Here is a 20473-nt window from a genome sequence, read left to right on the forward strand (position 1 = left end):
GACTTAACAAATGAACTCGGGCCAATGAATCAGAAAGCTTTATAAGGCAAAAATATAGTAGCAAGAGAAAAAGAATGAAAAGATCCCACAATTACCCTACCCTCCCTTCTGAAAACAATGAGCCAGCACATCTGTCCTCACCCCGCAGCCCGGTGGCCTGCCACTCGAACCCGGGACCGCACGCTCACCTGTTTTGCAGCCGCCTGGCTGGGAGGTAAGGAGCCCCTCGTCAGCAGCGGGGGGCTCCCAGGGCCGCAGAGCTCGGGGAAAGGGTTGGGGATGGCCGGCAGAGACGAGGTTCTGAACTGTTCACCTTCTTCCTGCAGGCGTCTGGGAGGAGAGACACAACCGCTCATTAAAAGCTGCCATCCCCCGACACGACCCAGCTGTCCCACGTCCGGGGGTGTCCCCAAGGAAACTAAAGATGGACTCACTCCTGTGTTCCCAGCGGGACTGGTCACATCAGTCCCCCGGGGGGTCCACCAATGCGGGAACGGATAAATAAAACTTGGTCTATCCACATGAGGGGACACTACTGAGCCCGACCGAGGAAGGGAATTCTGACGTACGGTGACAACCAGGATGAACCCTGAGGACACTGTGCTGGGTGAAATCAGCCAGTCACAAAAGGGCGGATCTTGTACAATCCTACTTCTGTGAGGTACCTAGGGTCTCCAGGCCCCTAGCTAGTACAATGGAAAATGCCAGCGACTGGTGGGAGGGGAACGGGGAGTCACAGTTTCACGGGAACAGAGCGTCGCTTCTGCAGGATGAGCAAGTTCTAGAGATACAACGGAAGCATAGGCACCGTCACGAGATGGCACACTTAAAAACGGCTGCGTGCATCGCACCACAACCAAGAGTTTTGTTCTCTGGTTTTTTCCCCCATTCTCAGACTCAAAGGGTACAGATTCCCTCACCCATTAAACAGCTGGGGAGGACGTTTAATGCTCCAAGGGGCACCTGCGGGGCTCAGTTCGCCAAGCATCCAACCTCGGCTCAGGTCATGGTCTCACGGTCTGTGAGTTTGAGCCCCGTGTTGTCAGCACAGAACCCGCTTCGGATCCCCTGTCCCTGTCTGTCTGCCCCTCCCCCACTAACACTCTCTTTCTGTCTCTCTTAAAATAAATAAACTTTAAAAAAACAAAACAAAACAAAAACCACGCTCCGCGCATGACACATCCTAGACGTCTTCTCCAAGCACCTCATGGATTCTGTTCCCTGAACACTGATGTGTGAAGACGTTCTGCGAGTAAGAGCGCTTTCACGAGAACAGCTACGTTCGAAGGCCTTGAAGCCAGCACTCGTCCAGACACGTGAAAACGTGAGAAGAGGCTCCCCCGTGTCCTCGTCTGGGCTGTGGGATGAGTGCTTGCTTACACAAAAAAGGCTGTTGGCACCGAATCGGAAATAAAGGCCGTGAGCAGCCGTCCTCCCCAGGACACAGAAGCCCGTCTTTCCGTCACAGCCACTGCGGAGTGAGGACCAGGCGGCCTACTTGTTGGCATTTCCTCCCAAGAACGCAAAACCCACTCCTCATAGGGCAAAGCCAAACACACACACGGTGACGAATCAGATGCAGTTATGAAAACAGAAGAATAAAGTTCAAAGTCGAAGGACAAACGGCTGCAAAGTGGCCCCTCTGTTTCCTTTCCCGGGGTCCTGTGAGGGCTTCCTGTCCACACTGCCGGGGCTTCCCCAGGGTCCTCCTGTCCACACTGCCGGGGCTCCCCCGGGATCCTCCCGTCCACACTGTCAGGGCTCCCCCGGGGTCCTACCGGTGGCTTCCTATCCACACTGCTGAGGCTTTCCGGTGGTCCTGCGGGGGCTTCCTGTCCACACTGCCGGGGCTCCCCCGGGGTCCTGCTGATGGCTTCCTGTCCACACTGCCGGGGCTTCCCCGGGGTCCTCCCGTCCACACTGCCAGGGCTTCCCCGGGGTCCTGCCGGTGGCTTCCTGTCCACACTGCCGGGGCTTCCTGTCCACACTGCCGGGGCTTCCTGTCCACACTGCCGGAGCTTCCTGTCCACACTGCCGGGGCTCCCCCGGGGTCCTCCCGTCCACATTGCCGGGGATCCCCCGGGGTCCTACCGGTCGGTGGCTTCCTATCCACACTGCTGACGCTTTCCCACGGTCCTGCGGGGGCTTCCTGTCCACACTGCCGAGGCTTCCCCGGGGTCCTCCCGTCCACACTGCCGGGGCTCCCCCCGGGGCCCTGCCGGGGCTTCCCGTCCACACTGCCAGGGCTTCCCTGGGAGCGGAGCCCCTGTCCTCTGGAGGGCAACACTGCCCACTGTCCAGACACCCACCTGAGCAGCGGCGTGAGCCCTGCTGCCACTCAGTATCCCTGGTCCTGGGTGACATAAGCCCCAAGAAGCCCCTGTAGGCGGAGTCTTCCAAGAATTTTTTGAACTCCTTTTACAGTGTGACGAAATTAATGATCCATTCGCTTTCTTGGGAGTTTTGCCACTAGAGAACTGCAGCGATCACTTTACAGGTTCTCTGTTTACCAAGCGATCCTGATGCGTGAGGGGCCCGCCCAGCCGTTCCACAGGGACCAGGATGCACCCATCTAGGCGTGCACGCTCCTGGGGCAGGAATGGGGTCAGTGCCGGGGGGGTGCCGCGGCCCCTCTGAGGCGCCCCCATAACATCCCAGAAAGCGGATGTGCGCTGTCAGGGAATCCCACTCTTCCCACACCAGCCTCTGTCACGGCCAAGTGCCTGGCTCACTCGCTGTCCCTTGTCCTACGGAGCAAGAGAGGAGGAGGAGAGCCCCGACGACCACTGACCGGTGACTCTCCTGAAGCACAAGGATAAAAGTCTGTTCCGACTCACATACAAGATGCCAATGTTCTGATGCTCTAAAGCTCCCAGAAACTTCTCTGAACAGGGTTGTTCTGAAAACCTTTAAAAGTGGTGTGTTCGGGGGAGGGGCAGGGGGGACCTGGGTGGCTCAGTCGGTTAAGCTCTGACTTCAGCTTAGGTCATGATCTCACGGTTCGTGAGTTCGAGCCCCAGTTCAGGTGAGCCTCGCTTCTCTCTGCCCCTCATGGGATTCTCTCTCTCTCTCTCTCTCTCTCTCTCTCTCTCTGCCCTTCGCTCATTTTCACCCTCTCTTTCTCTCTCAAAATGAATGAATGAATGAATGAAAGCTGTGTTTTTTAGGGCAGTGTATGGTACTGTACCATTATACATTATACATTTGTCCAAACCATACAATGTCCAACACCAAGAGCGAACCCTCAGGTAAACCACGGACTTTGGCTGATGATGATGTGTCCACGCAGGCTCGCCAACTGTGACAAAGGTACCACCTGGTGGGGAATGTGGGTAATGCAGGAGGCTGTGCATGCGTGGGCAAGGGGGTGGGTACATGGGAGACATTTAGAAATTTCTCTCAATTTTGCTATGAACCTAAAACTGATCTTTCAAAAATTAGTCTTTATTAAAAAACAAAACAAAACAAAACAAAACAGAAACAGACAACATGCTAAGTCAGCAAGGCTGGACACACAAGGGGGTCACACCCTGTAGGATTCCCTTTTGATGAAGCAGTCAGAACAGGTGAATCCGTAGCAACAGAAAGCATGGGAACTGGTGGTTGCCAGGGGCTGTGGGAAGGGGTGTGGAGACACTGTTTAATGGGTACGGGTTTCCTCTTGTGCAGGGAGAACATTCCAGAACTAAGTAGAGGTGGTGGCAGCTCAATGCTGGGGAGTCTACTAAATGCGCCTGAATTGTACACTTTAATTTTTTAATGTTTATTTATTTATTTTTGAGAGAGAGTACAAGTGGGGGGGGGGGGGGAGAGAGAGAGAGAGAGAGAGAGAGAGAGAGAGAGAGAGAGAGAGAGAGAGAGAGAATCCCAAGCAGGCTCTTTGCGGTCAGCACAGAGCCCGATGCGGGGCTCGAACTCACAAACTGTGAGATCATGACCTGAGCTGAAATCAAGGGTCGGACGCTTAACCGACTGAGCCACTCTGATGTCCCTGATTTGGACACTTGAAGTGATTAATTTTATGTGATGTGAATTTCACGTCAATACGTTATTCTTAAAAATTAAAAGGACGAGAAAAGTCCCACGTTGGCTTCCCAGCAGTGCACAAGCATTGGCCACAGCAAAACGAGGGACACTACACGAGGCCGGAGAACGTCCCAGCTCCAGAGGCTGCATCCCTGCCCAGTTACGGAGCGAGACGCGGAAAGGGGGCGAAGATGCAGGGATGCTGGGGGTTGGGGACGAGAACAGCCGGGCCTGGGCTCTGCCGCCTGCCTGGGCTAGAACATGCCCCCTGCTTTCCCTGCTGTCTGCTCCCTCAGGATCAGCCAGCCCAGCCGCAGCCTCTTCCAGGAAGCCCACTTCTCCTTCCCCAGTGTCTGCTCTGCACCTGCCTCTGCCTGTGCCCCACACCCCACTCTGCGGGTCTCAGACACAGCGCCACACCCAGTGGGTTGGTTCTGAGCCGGTCAGGACCCCTCCACCTGGGTTTGCATCCGGACTCCCTACTCACCAGGTGTGGGCCTGTCACGTCCCCCAGTGCCTCAGTTTCCTCACCTGAGCAATGAGGCCCACGACATCACCCGCCTCGTAGGGTTGTGGTGGCCACTGTATCAGCTAATAAGTGAGGACTCGAGAGAGACCATACACAGGAAGTGCTCAACATAAAGCCTCACTTACAAAAGAAATCTTTGGGTATCCCGTATTGGTCACCCCATTTTTTAAACACATCCAAAAGTAAGATGCCCTGTGGCGCACGCCTGCCCCATGCATCCCCGTGGGACCTAACACAGGCAACCCCAGGGCATAGGGCTGAGTTTGGCCCAAACTTTAGCTCAAGGGCCCTGGGCAACGAACAGGCCCAGGTCTGCCTGTGCCATCCTCTGCCCTGACTCAGCTCTGGGCACCGTCACTGTTGGGACTGCGACCCCATCTTCCCAGGGGCCTCCCACCCTTCCAGGGATGGGTGACTGAGAGACCCCAGACTCCAGCCACATGGAGAAAAGTCTCCCTCCAGACTGAGCTCCACAGGGGCCAAGAGAATAGGACTGATGCTCAAGAAAGCACAGGCAGGTATAAACACCGGGACGACGGAGGGGAGGAAAGGCAGGAAGCCGAGAGGCAGCCGACCGCAGGCCGCAGAGCTGCTATACCCCCCCTGCAGACAGCTCTGAGTTCCCCAAGACACAACAGGCTACCTTGGCAAGAGGGTTACCCAGCTGCAGAAGACCTGGGATGTCAGACCAGAAAGAGCCTCACAGAAGTTTCTGGAAGCAGAGAGGACCACCTTGCCCTATCCCCATCCCAAGGAAAGGAAGCGAGATCCCCAGGAGATGCAGTGCTGAGGAACCACCAGCCCGAAGAACCCCAGCCTGACTGAGGCCCAAGATGGAGGGCCCCGCACAACCTTGCACTAGAAAGTGCAGGGAGGCAGGGAGGCTGGCCTCGGTCCCTCGCCCACTCCCATCCCTCCACTGTCACCTGAAAACCTCCAGAACCAACAGCGACCGGGCGGCGGCCACACCGGTCCACCCACCTCCCGGGCCCCGGGGAGACGGGGTAGAGACACCCTCAGTGCCCTGCCCCTCCCCCTCCCAAATCCGGGTGTGACAACTCCCATCCATCCCCCTCTTCATCGGGGTCAGGACGCCACCGTCTCTAGGCTGGTCCTCGAAACGGCCTCCAAATCAGCCGTGGTCTAGCCCACCACCCCGACACCCGGCTGCCAGAATTATCTGCCAGAACCGCAACCCCATCTCCTCGCTCGCCTGTTCAAATCCTTTCCCCGTCTCTCCCCTTGAAGGGCTCAGAGACGCCTCCGGGATCTGGCCCGCACCTGTCGGGATCATCTTGTGTGCAAAGCACCCCGTGGAGGCGTGACAGACGCGCAAAACGCTGTACGTGTTTAACGTGAACGACCGGGTGTGTCGTAAGTAGACACGCGATCTGTCGCCAGTCCGGCTTGTCATCACCCACAGCCTGCAACCGCTCCCTCCGCCTTTATCGCTACTGCGGAAGCTCTTCCCTCCTTGCACAGCAGCGCCGTCACGCGTGGGCTCCGTGCCGCAGGACGTCCTAGGACTGACTCGTCTTGTAAAACCAACACTCTGAACGCTCAGTCCCGTATCTCCTGATTCCCTCCCCGTGGCCCTGGCATCCAGCACTCCTACCCTCTGCGTCTAGAAGTTCGGCCACCTTAGAGGCGACACGTGAGTACAACCGTGTGGCACCGTCCTTCTGTGACAGGCTCACTCACTTAGCGTGCTGTCCACGTTGGCATCAACGGACGGCTCAGTGAGGAAAACGCAGGACACGCAATGCCGTGTCGTGCGGCCATACAAAAAGGGAGGAAGTTTTGCCCCTCGGGACGAGAATCCTCTCTTCTGCTCACGAAATCTCTTCTCTCCGCCCGCCGCCCACCAACTCCCACTCACCCTTCAACACCCAAATCCGAGATCTGCCGCCTCCAAGGAAGCCCAACCCCCCACCCTGCTTCCCACGAGCCCCTCCCCCCCCAGCCCTGGTATTTCCAGGAATACAAACGGAACGCGTCCACGGGTCTGAGGTGGCACATGTCTGACAGCCCCCGGGGACACCACTGCCCCAGGTCCCCCCACCCCAACCCCACTCTGGGCACGGGCTGCACAGAGACAAGGAACGTGTCTACGCAGCAGGGGGCGCTATTGTGTCCGTGCGACGGCCCTCCCTTGCTCTCGGAGACGAGGCCCTCCAGGCCCCGGGGCCCACCTGACAGCGAGGATGTGCACAGGCTGTGAGCGCTGCACCTGCAGTCGCGGGGACGCCTGCGGCTGGAGGGACCTTGTTCCTGAGGGTGGCGGCTGGCTGCGGGCGTGCTGGCCATTCTGGAGCAGGGGCACCGTCTCTGACTGCATGCTACAGGCCGGGTACAGACTCTCCAGGGACGCGCTCACATCGTTCACCAGGGCTTCCAGGTCTACGTCATCCTCTGGGCGTTAAAGGCAAAAGCGGGGGAGAAAAGAAAAAAAAAAAAAAACAGAACAGAACAAGACAAAACTTTAGCAGCAGTGAGGGGCCACGGCCACACGGGCATCTTAGGGCTCAGGTTCCAAAACTCACAATATTTTAAACTATTAGGTGAAGGCAGAGGAGCATAACTGAGGATATACATCCCGTAAGGAATCGTATGTGTTCCATCTACTGACGTTTGCTGATATTCCAGAAGCTACTTGGTAACTACGGTCCAGCCGCATTCCCAGCGGCTGCACACACCCTTCGGAACACCTGCCTAGCTCACACCCCCTTTGGGGTGGACAGGCCACACGCAGTCACAGCTGCGCAGCCTCAGGTGGCCAGACCACAGGTGGACATCGAGCTCTACTTAGGCAAGTCAGGCCTTCTCCCTTCCCTGAAATTCTAGCAGTGAAAGAGAGACACAGGAACAGAACAGCACCCAGCACAGACAGCAGCCTGGGCCAGCTAAGAGCTCCAGGAGGGCCCAAGCCACGCAGACGGGCTCACGGGTGGCTGCGGATCAATCATGCACCTGCAGACCTCCAGGTGCCCTCGACTGGCCTGGGAGCCTGAGGAAGCCTGTCCTCACAGAAGGCCCGAGGCAGACGCAGAGAGAGAGAAGCACAGGGAATGCCGGACGGAAGGTCAGAAAATAGCAGAGGCACACACAGAGACTTTGATGGGAAACTCTTCATGTCAACTTGGCTCGGTCACCGGTATTTGGTCACACTTGATTCTAGATGTCTCCGTGCAGGAATTTTTTAGATGAGATTACCATTTAAGTCAGTAGACTCTGAGCAAAGCAGATTGCCCTCCATAATGTGGGTGGGCCTCATCCAATCAGGTGAAGGTCCTGAAGAGAAAAAGACCACAGTCCCCCAAGGAGGGAAGAATTCTGCCTCTGGACTCGAACTGCAACTCCTCTCTTGGGCTCCCAGCCTCCCGGTCGACCCCGCAGATTCTGGACATCCAACTACACAATTGTGGGAGCCAACTTCCTTAACCTGCACCTCCCTCCCCATACACGTATAAATGCACATGTTAATGGTTCTGTTTCTCTGAAGAACCCTGACTGCACACGATGAGGGGATAACCCGGCACACCCAGAGATGTGGGAGCGCCCAGGGCGGGAGGCAGAGACAGAAACCTGGGGACACAGGCTAGGCTCTGAGCAGCCCAGCGTGACTCAGTGCGCGTTCCTGCTAAGGCCCGCCCGTACTCTGGCCGCGAGCTCCATAAAGCATCCTGCATCCCCGGTCATCGTGGGCTGGGGCTACCGAGTTAGCTTCTCCTGTTTGTAACCCGCTGGAAACTGACAGCACAGCCCCCCTTCTCTGCGTTTTCCGCTCGGTCACTTCGAACGTGGCACGTGTGAACACGCTCCCCCACTGGGGCACTCCGCGAGTCCCCCTAACTCACAGGCCCACTTGGTCCCATAAGCGACACCTGCTCAGCCTGAGGGGCTGGGGCCCAAGACAGCAACACCCTCGCCAAGCCGGGACCACAAGCTCCCCCGACAGGAAGGCCCCTGTGAACCCGCCGCCCCAGCCCGCCACCTACGGGCCCCCCACCCGCGGTACCAGGCCCGGCTTTCTGTTTCTCAGCCTCTACAACCCGACCCGGGGTCCGCGGGGGTGGGTGAGGGCAGGAGGCTGGTCATCACCCCGCCCTGCGGCAGAGCCGGGCACGGATCCATCTCATCTATTCCCCGTGCCACCACAGACGCCGTGACTGCCACCCGGTCCCACGGCTGAGGAACAGACCCCGGGGGAAGCAAGGACCTTGCCCAGGGGCACGCTGGTGCGATGAGGCGGACCTTCGACCTGAAAACACTTCCTGCAGCTACCAGGCTGGCCTCACCAGGTGTGCGCTCAATGCATGAGCTCACGGACCTTTCTGGGACCTGCCCTCCCTGCCTCTCCAGTCCTCGTGTAAACATCTCGGGTCCCTTTGCTTCAGCTTCTCCATCTCATTAGGCAAAAGGGCACAAGAAACGGAGCAAAGCAAGACAGCGAGAAAAAAGGAAGGCACGCGGGCCAAAGGGGCAGAGAACGCGGGAACCTGTGGTTGCAAGCGGGGGGTGGGGAGGAGAGCACTTTTGGGAAGATTTAGGTAGAAGCAGAAAGAAAGGTCACAGACATCCCCCACCCCATTCTGTACCTTGCAGGCAATGGTGCCAGGGAGAGGGGTCTGGGGAAGGCCTGGACGGGGTGATTATACACAGCAGGCTTTAGGTGGATCACACTGGGCCCTGAGCAGGATGGACACACGGACTGACGGGAGAGCATCGGATGCTTCTGAAACAGCAGGAATGCGGTTTCGCTGCTGGAACCGAGAACACCGAGAGCTGTCTGAGCAGAGCGGACACGGACCGAAATCCCGACCAGAAACTTGTGAGCGGGGCCTCGCGTCCCCAGGGCCCGCGCGGGAAGGCAGGAGACGCTGCCAGCGCTTGGCCTGTGCACGGTCAAATATTAATCCCGCGGCCAGATATCAGAAGGACAACAGGGCTGAATTAGTAATTCATGACGGCCGTGTAATCAATAAGTAATCTATCACAAAGAAGAACGCCAGAGTCAGCAGGCAGAGCTCTTGCTTAGGGTTCAGAGGGCAGGCAGCTACGTGGGAGGAGTGGGAAAATCCAGACCCCGGGAGGGAGAGGTATGCACACAGCCTTGTCCCCTTGTCCCTTGTCCGGAGGCCACATCTGTAAACTGAGGAAGAACTCGGCAAGCACAAAACCAACAGACGGCTGCCCGAAGAGAGCCAGCCACTTGGGTATTTACTGAGACCTCACGGTATCCGCCTTCTCAGAAAAGGTACAAGTCACACTGGGGCTCACGAGTCCGGGGCTTCAGGAAGGTTCTAGAATGCATCCTGCACTCACATTTAGCTTCCATGTAATAGTTGCCCGATTGAGCTCTGGAACACGATTAAGCCTAGGCCGCCCTAACTCATCCTACAAACAATTCAGTATTTCTCTCTTAAGAATCAATTGGGGTGACCATTTAAGAATCAATATGGGGTGAAACACAGAGCTCACAGTAGCTATCCATCCAGCCTTCGGGAATGCCTGGGGGTGGGGGGTGGGGTAGGGGCGGGGAGGGAGAGGCTGGATGCCATGGGCAGGCCGGGGGAGGGTCATCACGGGCCGCTGGGGTGTCACCTGGCTGTCAGTCACATGTGCCCCCAACCAGGAGACCCAGCAGAATACAGTGGCCACCACGGTCGCTTCTGTCCCCCCTGAGGAGTCAGGCAGAAAGAGAGGCTCACTGTTAGAGTTCTTTTTTGTTGTTGTTTTTTAATGTGTATTCATTAATGAGAGAAAGAAAGAGAGCGAGAGCAGGCTAACAATTGGGGGAGGGGCAGAGAGAGAGAGAGAGAGAGAGAGAGAGAGAGAATCCCAAGCAGGCTCCACGCAGTGAGCACAGAGCCCAACTTGGGGCTCAATCTCACAAACCATTAAGATCCTGACCTGAGCTGAAATCAAGAGTTGGACGCTTCACTGACTAAGCCACCCCAACGCCCCAAAACCAAACCTTTTAAAGAATCTGAAGTATCCTAGCCCGGGACAAACTTTAAAATTCCTGTCGCTCAATTAGCATTTCACCTGTCCAGACAACAGACTCACTTAGGGTTCTGGGATTTTACCTACGCTCTGTTAAATCTAGCGCAGGCTAACAATGGAATCTTCCAAGCAGGGGTCACAAAGTATTGATTTGAAGGAAGACACTCGCCATCATGTTCCTTGAAAACTTACTGAACTACGGTATAGGAATCCACTAAGGCATTACTGACGTGACACTCAGTTCTCGCAAAAACGCTCGGAATGGCTCACATTCTGTGAGCACGTCCCGTGTCGTGCGGGATGGCTACCCACCTTCCCTGTCCCTGTGGTCCCTACATGAACCGACAACACACAGATCAACCACCCGCCCCGTGAAAGCCCTTCTGCAGAGAAGCAAACACGTAGGGCGAGCACAAGACAGATGCTTCTGGAAATGAGTGCTAAGATTAAGTATCTATTTGGTGCGAACTTGATGCCAAAATACTTTCCGTGAGACCGCACCGCCCCTGGAAGGCACATGAAGGGGAAGGTGAAACAATTTTACACGCTCCGTCTCACGTCACGCGGATTCAGGAGGATGTATTTACCGCACAAATACAGGTCAGACAACACGGTTGTAAATCAAGTTATTAATAGACGCTTTGCTTCCGCAAATAACCCAGTCCCAAACTGGACACTGACTTTTGTCCCAAATATCTGAGCAGCTCATCTGATCTCAAACCCACATGCGTGCCTGGCCTCACTGCCATCAATCAGCACGCGGAGGAAGCTTTCCTTCTAAAACAGATACAAAGCCGGTGAACCAAATTCGTGTTTGGCTCGTAGATAATTCGGGGCACACGTCCTCCGTAAGCCAACCAGGAGGCGGCCAGGCGCTCACCAGCTGACTGTGGGCACAGAGGAGAGCGCCAGCTACAGGCGAGGCTCGGCCTTCTAGCCCCAGGAGCCTCCCTCCCTGTACGCCCTGCTGGGTCCACAGCGCCATCTAGTGGCCTCCTTCACTGGCTAGGAAACAGGACATTCATTGAATCCGATTCACGCATTCACTGGCACCTTAAAGAAACGCTACATGCCTGGGGTTTTCAAGATACACGTGTATACTGTCCATTCTTCCCGGACCCACGTGAGCACCTGTTAACATGCAATGTCTGTCTATTTCCTCCTGTCTTTGTCTAGAAGGTGGGCTGGTAAGTAAGGCAGGGCGGGGCAGGCTTGCTTAAGATGCTAAATCCCTAAAGAGTGATAGGTGATTTTAAGTAAAAGGAAGAAAAAGAAAATCAATGGGTGAGGCTGTGACAGAAGAGGAAACAGAGATCTTGGCCTGCCTTAGGGATCCTGGCGCTGGGCTCCTGAGATCCTTATAATTTTCTAAACCATAAAAGCAATGGGGGCATCTTTTGTTCTGATGTCTGGTCTTTGTTGTTATTGTTGTTGTTGTTGTCATTGTCGTGGTTCCTGAGATAGCCCCAGGGCTTTCATAAAGGTGAAAGGATCCTCTTTTATAAAACGTCACCTTTTGTTACTCATGACAAACCCCTTTCAACCACACCTGAGTTTATGTTAATGAGGTGCTTTTTGGAAAGCCACCAGGTAACCACGGGCTGGGGGCTGGCTGCCAAGGGAGCCGATCAGGATCATCACAGGGCTATAGGTTTGGAAGGGTCCAGTCCCGTTCTGTGCCCTGGGGGGGGGGGGGGGGAGGACATAGGGGCTGGGCGCTGAGCTCATCACCGGCGGCCAATGATGTAATCAATTGTGCGTATGTGGTGAAGCACCCCTATCAAAACTCCCAACCCCATAGGTTTTGGAGAGCTCCCAGGTTGGTGCACATATGGAGGAGCCTGGGGGGTAGCGTGCCCAGCACGGGAGCCCCGAACCCCTTCCCCATACCTTGCTCTACGCACCTCTTCCAACAGACTGTTCCTGAGCTGTATCCTTTATAACAAACTAGTAACCTAATTAGTAAGCCGTTTGCCTGAGTCCGGTGGACGCTCTAGTAAATGACTGAACCCAGTATGGACACACGCAGCTGGTGTCAGAGAATTGCTTGCGGGGGGGGGGGGGGGGGGAACCACCCTTCTGGAAAGTGCCGAGTCAGAGCAGAGGTAAGGGGAAGATTTCTTCCCAGTGCTGTAGCTGAAAAGTCCCGAACACATATGTAAAGGCCAAAGTTCTTACACGCTTCTATCTGGACAGGAACTAAAGGTCCAGCCTGCGAAGGCGTTTTAAACCTAAGCCATGTTCACTGGGCAAGCCGTTTTTGTTGACATCTGAGCAATTAAAACCTTGTGCAGGTTTTAATTCTACTGAAGTCAGCATTCTACTGAAATGCCTTTGGCACACCAATGAATCTCTATCCTCACAGATTCCACTCACAGGTATTTAATTCTTTCTAGAAACGTTTCTTTGAGAGAGAAAGAGCACAAGTGGGGTAGGGGCGGAGAGAAGGAGAGAGAGAATCCCAAGCAGGCTCTGGGTTGTCAGCGCAGAGCCGGATGCAGGGCTCGATCCCACAAACCGTGAGATCAGGACCTGAGCCGAAATCAAGAGTCAGATGCTTAACTGACTGAGCCTCCCAAATGCCCCACAAGTACTTAATTTTTAATAGGTACAGTTGGACATAAGTAAGAATAAGAAAATCAGGTATTACACTGTTAGAGTATACCTCTGTTCATATTCGTGATAGTTACAGGTATTCAGAAACCCTAAAAGCAGATCACCTAAACATATCTCCAAATACAAATATAAATGCCATTTCTAAATCGTGTCGTTTAAAAAAAATTGAATCAATGCTTTATTTCGGTGGTTACTACAGGCAGGCGGGATTTGAAGCAGGAAATAAAAACCCTAGAATTACGTCCAGCATATACACAGAAGTACATATATATAGCTTCAGCCACACACTCACGTCTCCTGACCTTTCAGCACGTACAAGAGAAACTTCGCTTTCCAGCCTTTGTGGGAAATGGTATTCTCCTCTCCACCCACCTCCCATAGACGACGACAACCGTCACTGTCAGTGCCAATAAACTGAGAAAATACCTATCAACAAGCTGATTAATTCACCAGCAGGAAAAGTGCGTGTGGGTGTGTTTCACTTCAACTCCACATGTGCACCTCCTACACTTCCTGCTGCTGGGTTCTGGGCAGCACTCAGCGGATATACGTGGCCTCCCAAGCCCACAATGCCACTGCCAGCCCCAGAGCACGTTCAGGGGCATCCAGTGACACGAGGCTGGGTCCGATCTGCTCGGACAAGGTTGAAATTGAAACAGTCCTCTCCATGTGCTGAGGCTGAACCAACGTGTTCCTTTTCATTTACAGGTGACACCTTCTCTACTTGTCTTGGGGTGCCTTTCTTTCCCCTACTCCAAATGCAGGACTGTTCCCTCAGGGAGGCTGCTGGCTGTTTGGTCACCTCTCTCCTTCCGTGAGAAGCTCTGGCGTTCTCTTCTGCTAATTTAGAACTGCATCCTGAGCCCTCCCAGAGCTTCCCAGAGCACGTCACAGATGCAGGGCCCCAGCAGATAGCTCCACAGACAAGAAAACCCAGGTAGATCACCGATTCCCTGCTTTCATGAAAATGTAACCTGTTTGCCTTAAAGCTGTGTGTAGATACACACATTCTGTCTAGAGAAGTGCTTTTCCTGTGCTGCCTGACTGGCAGGGAGCCCCGGTCCCATCTCCACCCTGGTCTGACGCATTCAGGCTCCTTTTGGTCCCGACTCAAGGGGAGACACCGTCCAAGGTTCCCAGGACGCTGACCCGCCCAGGGCTGCCCAGATGCGCTCACCCTCCCCTTCCCTGCATGTAGCCAGGTTAACAATGGATGGAGGAAAATCAGTATTTCAGGAAGGAGCTGGTGAAATCCTATGTCCCGCATGGAAAGAGGGAGGATTCACACAATTCCAAAACCCTGACACCAGAAACCGCCTTGACAACCAGTCAGCGACTGAGTGACTCCCAGATTTATCAGCCCCTGTCCTGCCTGCACACACAGCCGGCGAGGAAGTACTCAAAAGACAGTCTAGGAGGCAAACGTGTTCAAGTTCGTGGGCTCTTTCAAAACTTGGAAGGCAGGGGGCGCCTGGGTGGCGCAGTCGGTTAAGCGTCCGACTTCAGCCAGGTCACGATCTCGCGGTCCGTGAGTTCGAGCCCCGCGTCAGGCTCTGGGCTGATGGCTCAGAGCCTGGAGTCTGTTTCCGATTCTGTGTCTCCCTCTCTCTCTGCCCCTCCCCCGTTCATGCTCTGTCTCTCTCTGTCTCAAAAATAAAATAAAAAAAAAAAAAAACGTTGAAAAAAAAAAAAACTTGGAAGGCAGGGGCGCCTGGGTGGCTCAGTTGGTTGAGGGTCCAGACTCTTGATTTCAGCTCAGGTCGTGATCTCACAGTTCATGAGTTCGAGCCCCATGTTGGGCTCTGCACTGACAGCACGGAACATTCTTGGGATTCTCTCTCTGCCCCTCCCCTTCTTATGCTCTCCTTCAAAATAAATAAATAGGGGCGCCTGGGTGGCTCAATCGGTTGAGTGACCGACTTCGGCTCAGGTCATGATCTCACAGTCCGTGGGTTCAAGTCCTACGTCGGGCTCTGTGCTGACAGCTCGGAGCCTGGAGCCTGCTTCGGATTCTGTGTCTCCCTCCCTCTCTCTCTGCCCCTCCCCCGCTCATGCTCTGTCTGTCAAAAATAAGCCAACATTAAAAAAAACATTTTTTTTAACAAAATAAACTTAAAAAAAAAAAAGCTCGAAGGAAAACACTGGAAATACACGATGCAGGTTGGTATTTGCTATTTGCACGTTCAGCCTGTCTCGGTGCAGACTCGGTTCCCTTTCCTTCCTAGTATTCGAGGTGTGGCTTCCCGCTGAATCATCCTGCATGGTTCAGCAAAGTGAGACCCAAAGGAGTGGAAATCCAATGTGCCACACGGTGACCTGGTGGCCTCACCGGGAGCCTGACCTCTGACCTGGGTGTCCACACGCAGTGGCGATAACCACCCGTGACTGCAGTTACCAAGTACGTATCATGTGCCCCTACACTTCACATCGCTGATGACTAATCCTCAAAATAACAACAGGGACAATAATGCCGATTTCAGAGTGAGACAAATACCCTCATGCTCAGTGGGGTCAAGGTCCCACGGCTGCTGGCGAAAAAGCCCGCAGGAGAAGATCGATCTGTTTTCTTTCAGAAAGGTCAGGGTGCTTGTTCGGACAATGGTGCCTTCGGCCAGGCCAGCCTGCCCTGATGGTCACGCTCCCGGAGGTGCTCGGGCCAAAGCCACCCTCCCCCCGCGCCGCCATCCCCACTCACAGGCAGCTTCCTCCACTACCAGGGCCGAAGAAATGATGCACACGTCACCCCTGCTGGCCAGCACAGGGGCGGGCTCCTGGGGGCCAATGCGGAATGTGGCCCACGGTGACCAGCGGGGACAGGGGTTTAGCCGGGCAGAGAAGTCAAGCGTCACGTCCGGAAGAGAGCTATTCCACCTAAGAGATGGGTGTCAGGACCTAGCCACGAGGCAAAACAAGATTCGGGAAATCCCCAGGCCCCAGAGGCTGGGGGAGACGCGGGGACCCTGGGGCTGGCTTCTCGGGTGACTCATCAGGCAGCCCCAGGAAGACTGGTTTGGGAAGGTCCAGGACCAGGCTTGCTCATTTCAGAAGTCGCACTTGAACACGGATCCCACTTCCTAAACAGATACATATGCTTCGCCCACTCCAGTCCTGGGGACCACGCGGCAGGTAGCTGTCCCGACCTGCCAATATTCATCTTATGGTAAGGTGTCCATCGTATGATGGCCTGGGCGACGCCCAACCCGAAGTGGAGGTTGAATGGACACAACCTGTAAGAAACAGGGTAAGCCCATGATCACTCACAGCTGTGCCCACTTCCCACGTGTCCCCGGAGTGTGGCCAGGCCTACAAGTGGCCCAGAATGGTGCCAGCAGTGACTTTCAGGGAGGGAGGCTGGGCTCTGTCTCCCCATCCTGACAAATTCCTCCTCCTTTTTTTTTTTTTTTTTTTAGTTTTAAGTTTTTTTATTTTGAGAGAGAGAGACAAGAGACAGAGACAGCACACAAGCAGGGGAGGGGCAGGGAGAAAATCCCAAGCAGGCTCTGCACTGTCAGCACAGAGCCTGATGCAGAGCTCGAACCCACGAACTGCGCGATCACGACCTGCACAAGAGTGGGACGCTTAACCGACTGCGCCACCCAGGCGTCCCAACAAATTCCTCCTTCTTCCCTCTGGGGCCATGTGACAGCCCAGAGCACTGCAATACTCAGAGGGAAGGGTACGTCACAAAGTCCAGGGCAGATCCTAGAATGAAATGCAGATATTCCAGTGGCCAGACAGCACTACGACCAAAGCAAAACCAGCAAAAAAAAAAAAAAAAAAAAAAAAGTGAAGATAATGATTAACCGCTATCACTGGACTTTGATTCCGGTGAGATTCATTTGTTTAATCTGTGTGTTTTAGAGAACGGTCAAATAATTCTATCCCCCCACTCCGCCTCCCCTAAAAAGGAAAGCCCCTCACTTCCCTCAGGGATTCCGCTCATTGAAATTCAAGAGCTGGAATCTGATGCTGGGTGAACACGACCCAGCGAGAGTGGAAATTTTCCTTCTTTCTTGGACTGTGTCCTGCCGTGTTGTCGCGTGTTGTTGCAAGGGAGCATCTAGATGGCACCGAAGCTTCTCTCGGGTCTGCGAAGGCGGTTGTGTTCAGCACCGTGAAGCAAATACGACACGGGAAAAGAATTTTCCTCTCCGGGAAGGACCTCAGCTACACATTAGAGGGGAAAAAAAAAGAAGTATAGACTCAGGGGTACCGTCTCTATTTGTACTTAATAGAAGACAATTAGTTGGGGGAGAAGGGCAGAAACATGCCCACAAAACATCACTCAAAAAAAAAAAAAAATTAACTGCATCTTTCTCCTTAGTGATTTACTGTGTTTCTTCTCCAGACTCTGGCACGGACCCTTACTTCTTCTGTGACATCATAAAGCAGCCACAAGCCGAGCGCAAGACCTGTGCAAACAGCTGGTCACTCTGGAAGGTTCTCACTTTCCATCAATCCTAAAAATATGAGTGCGAGCACACTGGAGCTGAAGAGGGAAAATCCAGGCCAAAGTCCATCACTCGCCGAGAGCACTGTCCTCTCGGCAAGGCAAAGTGTTAAAGGCCAATCAGACAGGGGGGAGTCTTTATTATCTCATTCACCACTAACACTCTGTTTCTGTGAATCTAACTCCATAAGCGTAAAATCCATTCGTGTGGCCAATATCTTCCTTCCTCCGTCAAGTACTGACTGAATACCTGATACACAAGTGACATCATTCCAGGCCCTGGGAATACAGATGTCGGCGAAACAGACACGAGTCCCCGCCACCTGAGGATCAAGTCCCTTCCGCCAGCTTCGGCAAAGGGTGACCGCGAGAACCCTAAAGTCGCAAGGACGGAGATGAAACTTTTTCCTGCCTCTGGAAAAATAATTGCGTCCACTGGCTCGAGGGCGGAGACATCGCGAAGGAAGCAAGCTGAGATCCTGGCAGAAAGGGGCTCCCATCAACCGAGGGGAGGGAAGGAACCCCTCAGCATCTTGCAAGAGAGGGTAGCGACAGGCAGGGGGCGGTAACAGCAGTACAAGGTGCGGTGTGTGTCCCCAGACAGACGACCTTGCCTCAGTGAAGGCAGTGGCCAAACCAGGAAAGTGTCCCAGAGGCCACTCTCCTACGACCTTTATGCCCACTCTTGGCGGAAGAGAAGGGTTTTAAAACCAGATCTCTGTGTACAGGCAAGACAGTCAACTAGAGGGCATTCGGCTCTAAGAAGAGCCCGACTTCCAAGGCGTCAGGATGGGGAAAGTCATTCCAGGAGAACATACCAGGCGATTCCAAGAAATGGCACAACTCCCAGAACTGCAACGCCCAGGAGACAGGCGCTGGCTTTCCAGGATGTGGAAGGAAACAGGGTTTAACCAGAAAGAGGGCCGTTCCAGAGGTGGCAGGCAGGGTCTCATTATCAAGATGTGTCCTCCCAGGAGCATCTGGGTGGTTTCGGTTCCAGCTAACAGCTCCCTGGGGCTCACCTGGATGCATCTGAATCCAATCCTTTGGAGTCTCAGCAGGGAATGAATGGAGGTCCTGAGGACTTACTATTCTTATGATAATGATTTCTCAATTAAGGGAAATTAAGCGGTGCCTTCTGATTAATGCCCCAGGACAAGGTCCCTCTGGACCCAGGTTTCAGGGCCGAGAACAGTGGAGGAGGGAGCACAGTGGAGGCTGTGGGCTTGGTTTTTACACTCTCCATACGTATTTATGTTGCTTCATCTAATTTCTTACCTGGCACACAATAGGTGCTCAGTAAATTTTAGTTGAATACATAAAACACTGGAGTCCCCAGCCTCCATAAATCAAGCTGTAGAATTTTCTAGAAAGTCAGCCAGGCAGCATTCCCAAACTCCCTGGGGGCTACTGAGCCTCCAACCCTTCCCCTCCATGGAAAAAGGCCCACCAGGCAGGTTACACACAAGCCGCCAGGTGGATACAGGCCAGATGGGCTGCTTCCAAGGAGGGCTGACGCGTATCCCCGAAGGGGGGCTCTGCAGGAAGCTTACCCAGCAGGCCAGACCCGGACCTCTGTGGGCCTCCCTGAGGGCGTGGGGCCTAAGGACTCATCCCTGAGATCACAGGGCCAAGGGAAAGATGCAAATTCTGCCCCCATCCAGGAAGTGCGTGGGGCATCCCGCTCTGAATAATGTTTCTCCCTTTGAAAGCACACTCTTCCTTCACCCCAGAGCCTCAGGCTTCCCCGCTCGACTGTGGGTGCCGCTGAACCTCTCAGGAGAAGATGCTGCTCCGTACATCACACCTTGCTCCCCCCCCTCCACGCCCGTTCCCCCGCGGTGTGGCCCACGGAGACACTGGAACATGAGGAGCGAGGCTTGGTGGGAAGCGGGCTCTGCACGATGTAGGGGCTCCATTTCCAGACGGAACAAGAAGGGTAATTTCTCAAGTCAGGGGCTCCCTGCTCACATCTCCAAGGAGCAGGCACTGGGCCCCGGACAAGGCGGGATGCAGTACTCCCTCGAACAAACACTCCTTGTCTGCTGTGTGCTGGTTAAAGAGTATTTCAGAGAGAGAGAGAGAGAGAGAGAGAGAGAGAGAGAGAGATGCCCTGCGTGCTGGTTAAAGAGTAATTCAGAGAGAGAGAGAGAGAGAGAGAGAGAGAGAGTGTGTACAGGCAGCAGGGGGCCAGAACGCGAACATTCACTGGGATTACTCATAAACCCTGTACCATACCCACGAGCCACAGACTATCAAGCCCATTTCACAGATGAGAAAACCAAGGCTCAGCTGGATTACAATACCCACCGCAAAGTCACACAGCTATTCGTGGAGCCTCAGTTCCTACCCCGGTGAGGCTAAAAAATCCAACATCCTCTTCACGTTTTTTTCTCCCCCCCACCCAAAGATTAAAAAACGAAAACATGACCCCTGGTCTCAAGGAGCCTAGAAATAAATTGGAAAGACAGACACCTACTTGACCAAGTATGAAACGAAACCAGGTACGATCAGTTTTCAGGAGGAAAACATACACACACACACACACATGCACACACACACACACACACACACACACACACACACACGAGAAGATCTGAGGGCAACAACTGATTTAATTGCCCGTAGCAACCGAAAGACCCAAGTGTCCGAGGCACAGAATCATCTTCCCAGACTGTTTTAAGATAAAACAAAAACAAAAACAAAAACAAAACAAACAAACCACCACAAAACCAAAACCAAACCAAAGAACCAGTGGCAGCCACACAGAGAATGGGCAGGGGCACAATCAGTGGGACGTGTAAGGGAGCCAGTGTCACCCAGCGTTCCCCATGTGCTCCGAGGTG

General features: G+C 54.3%; 1 protein-coding gene across 7 annotated transcripts in view; it reads right to left on the minus strand.

Moving 5' to 3' along the window:
• GRB10 (growth factor receptor bound protein 10) overlaps positions 1 to 20473 on the minus strand; it is a 183757-nt gene that overhangs the window by 60380 nt on the left and 102904 nt on the right. For 4 of the 7 annotated variants that reach the window (XM_023250176.2, XM_045052134.1, XM_003982618.6 and 1 more), the window contains 2 exons: positions 6748 to 6967; positions 189 to 330 (listed from right to left, as the gene is read on the minus strand). In XM_023250176.2, coding sequence (XP_023105944.1) covers positions 189 to 330; positions 6748 to 6967 — 362 coding nt within the window. Of the gene's footprint in view, positions 1 to 188; positions 331 to 6747; positions 6968 to 9153; positions 9319 to 20473 lie in introns of all 7 variants that reach the window. The other 3 variants (XM_045052138.1, XM_045052135.1, XM_045052136.1) reach the window with 3 other exon arrangements.

Source organism: Felis catus, chromosome A2 (genome assembly GCF_018350175.1).
Source record: "Felis catus isolate Fca126 chromosome A2, F.catus_Fca126_mat1.0, whole genome shotgun sequence".
NCBI lineage: Eukaryota > Metazoa > Chordata > Mammalia > Carnivora > Felidae > Felis > Felis catus.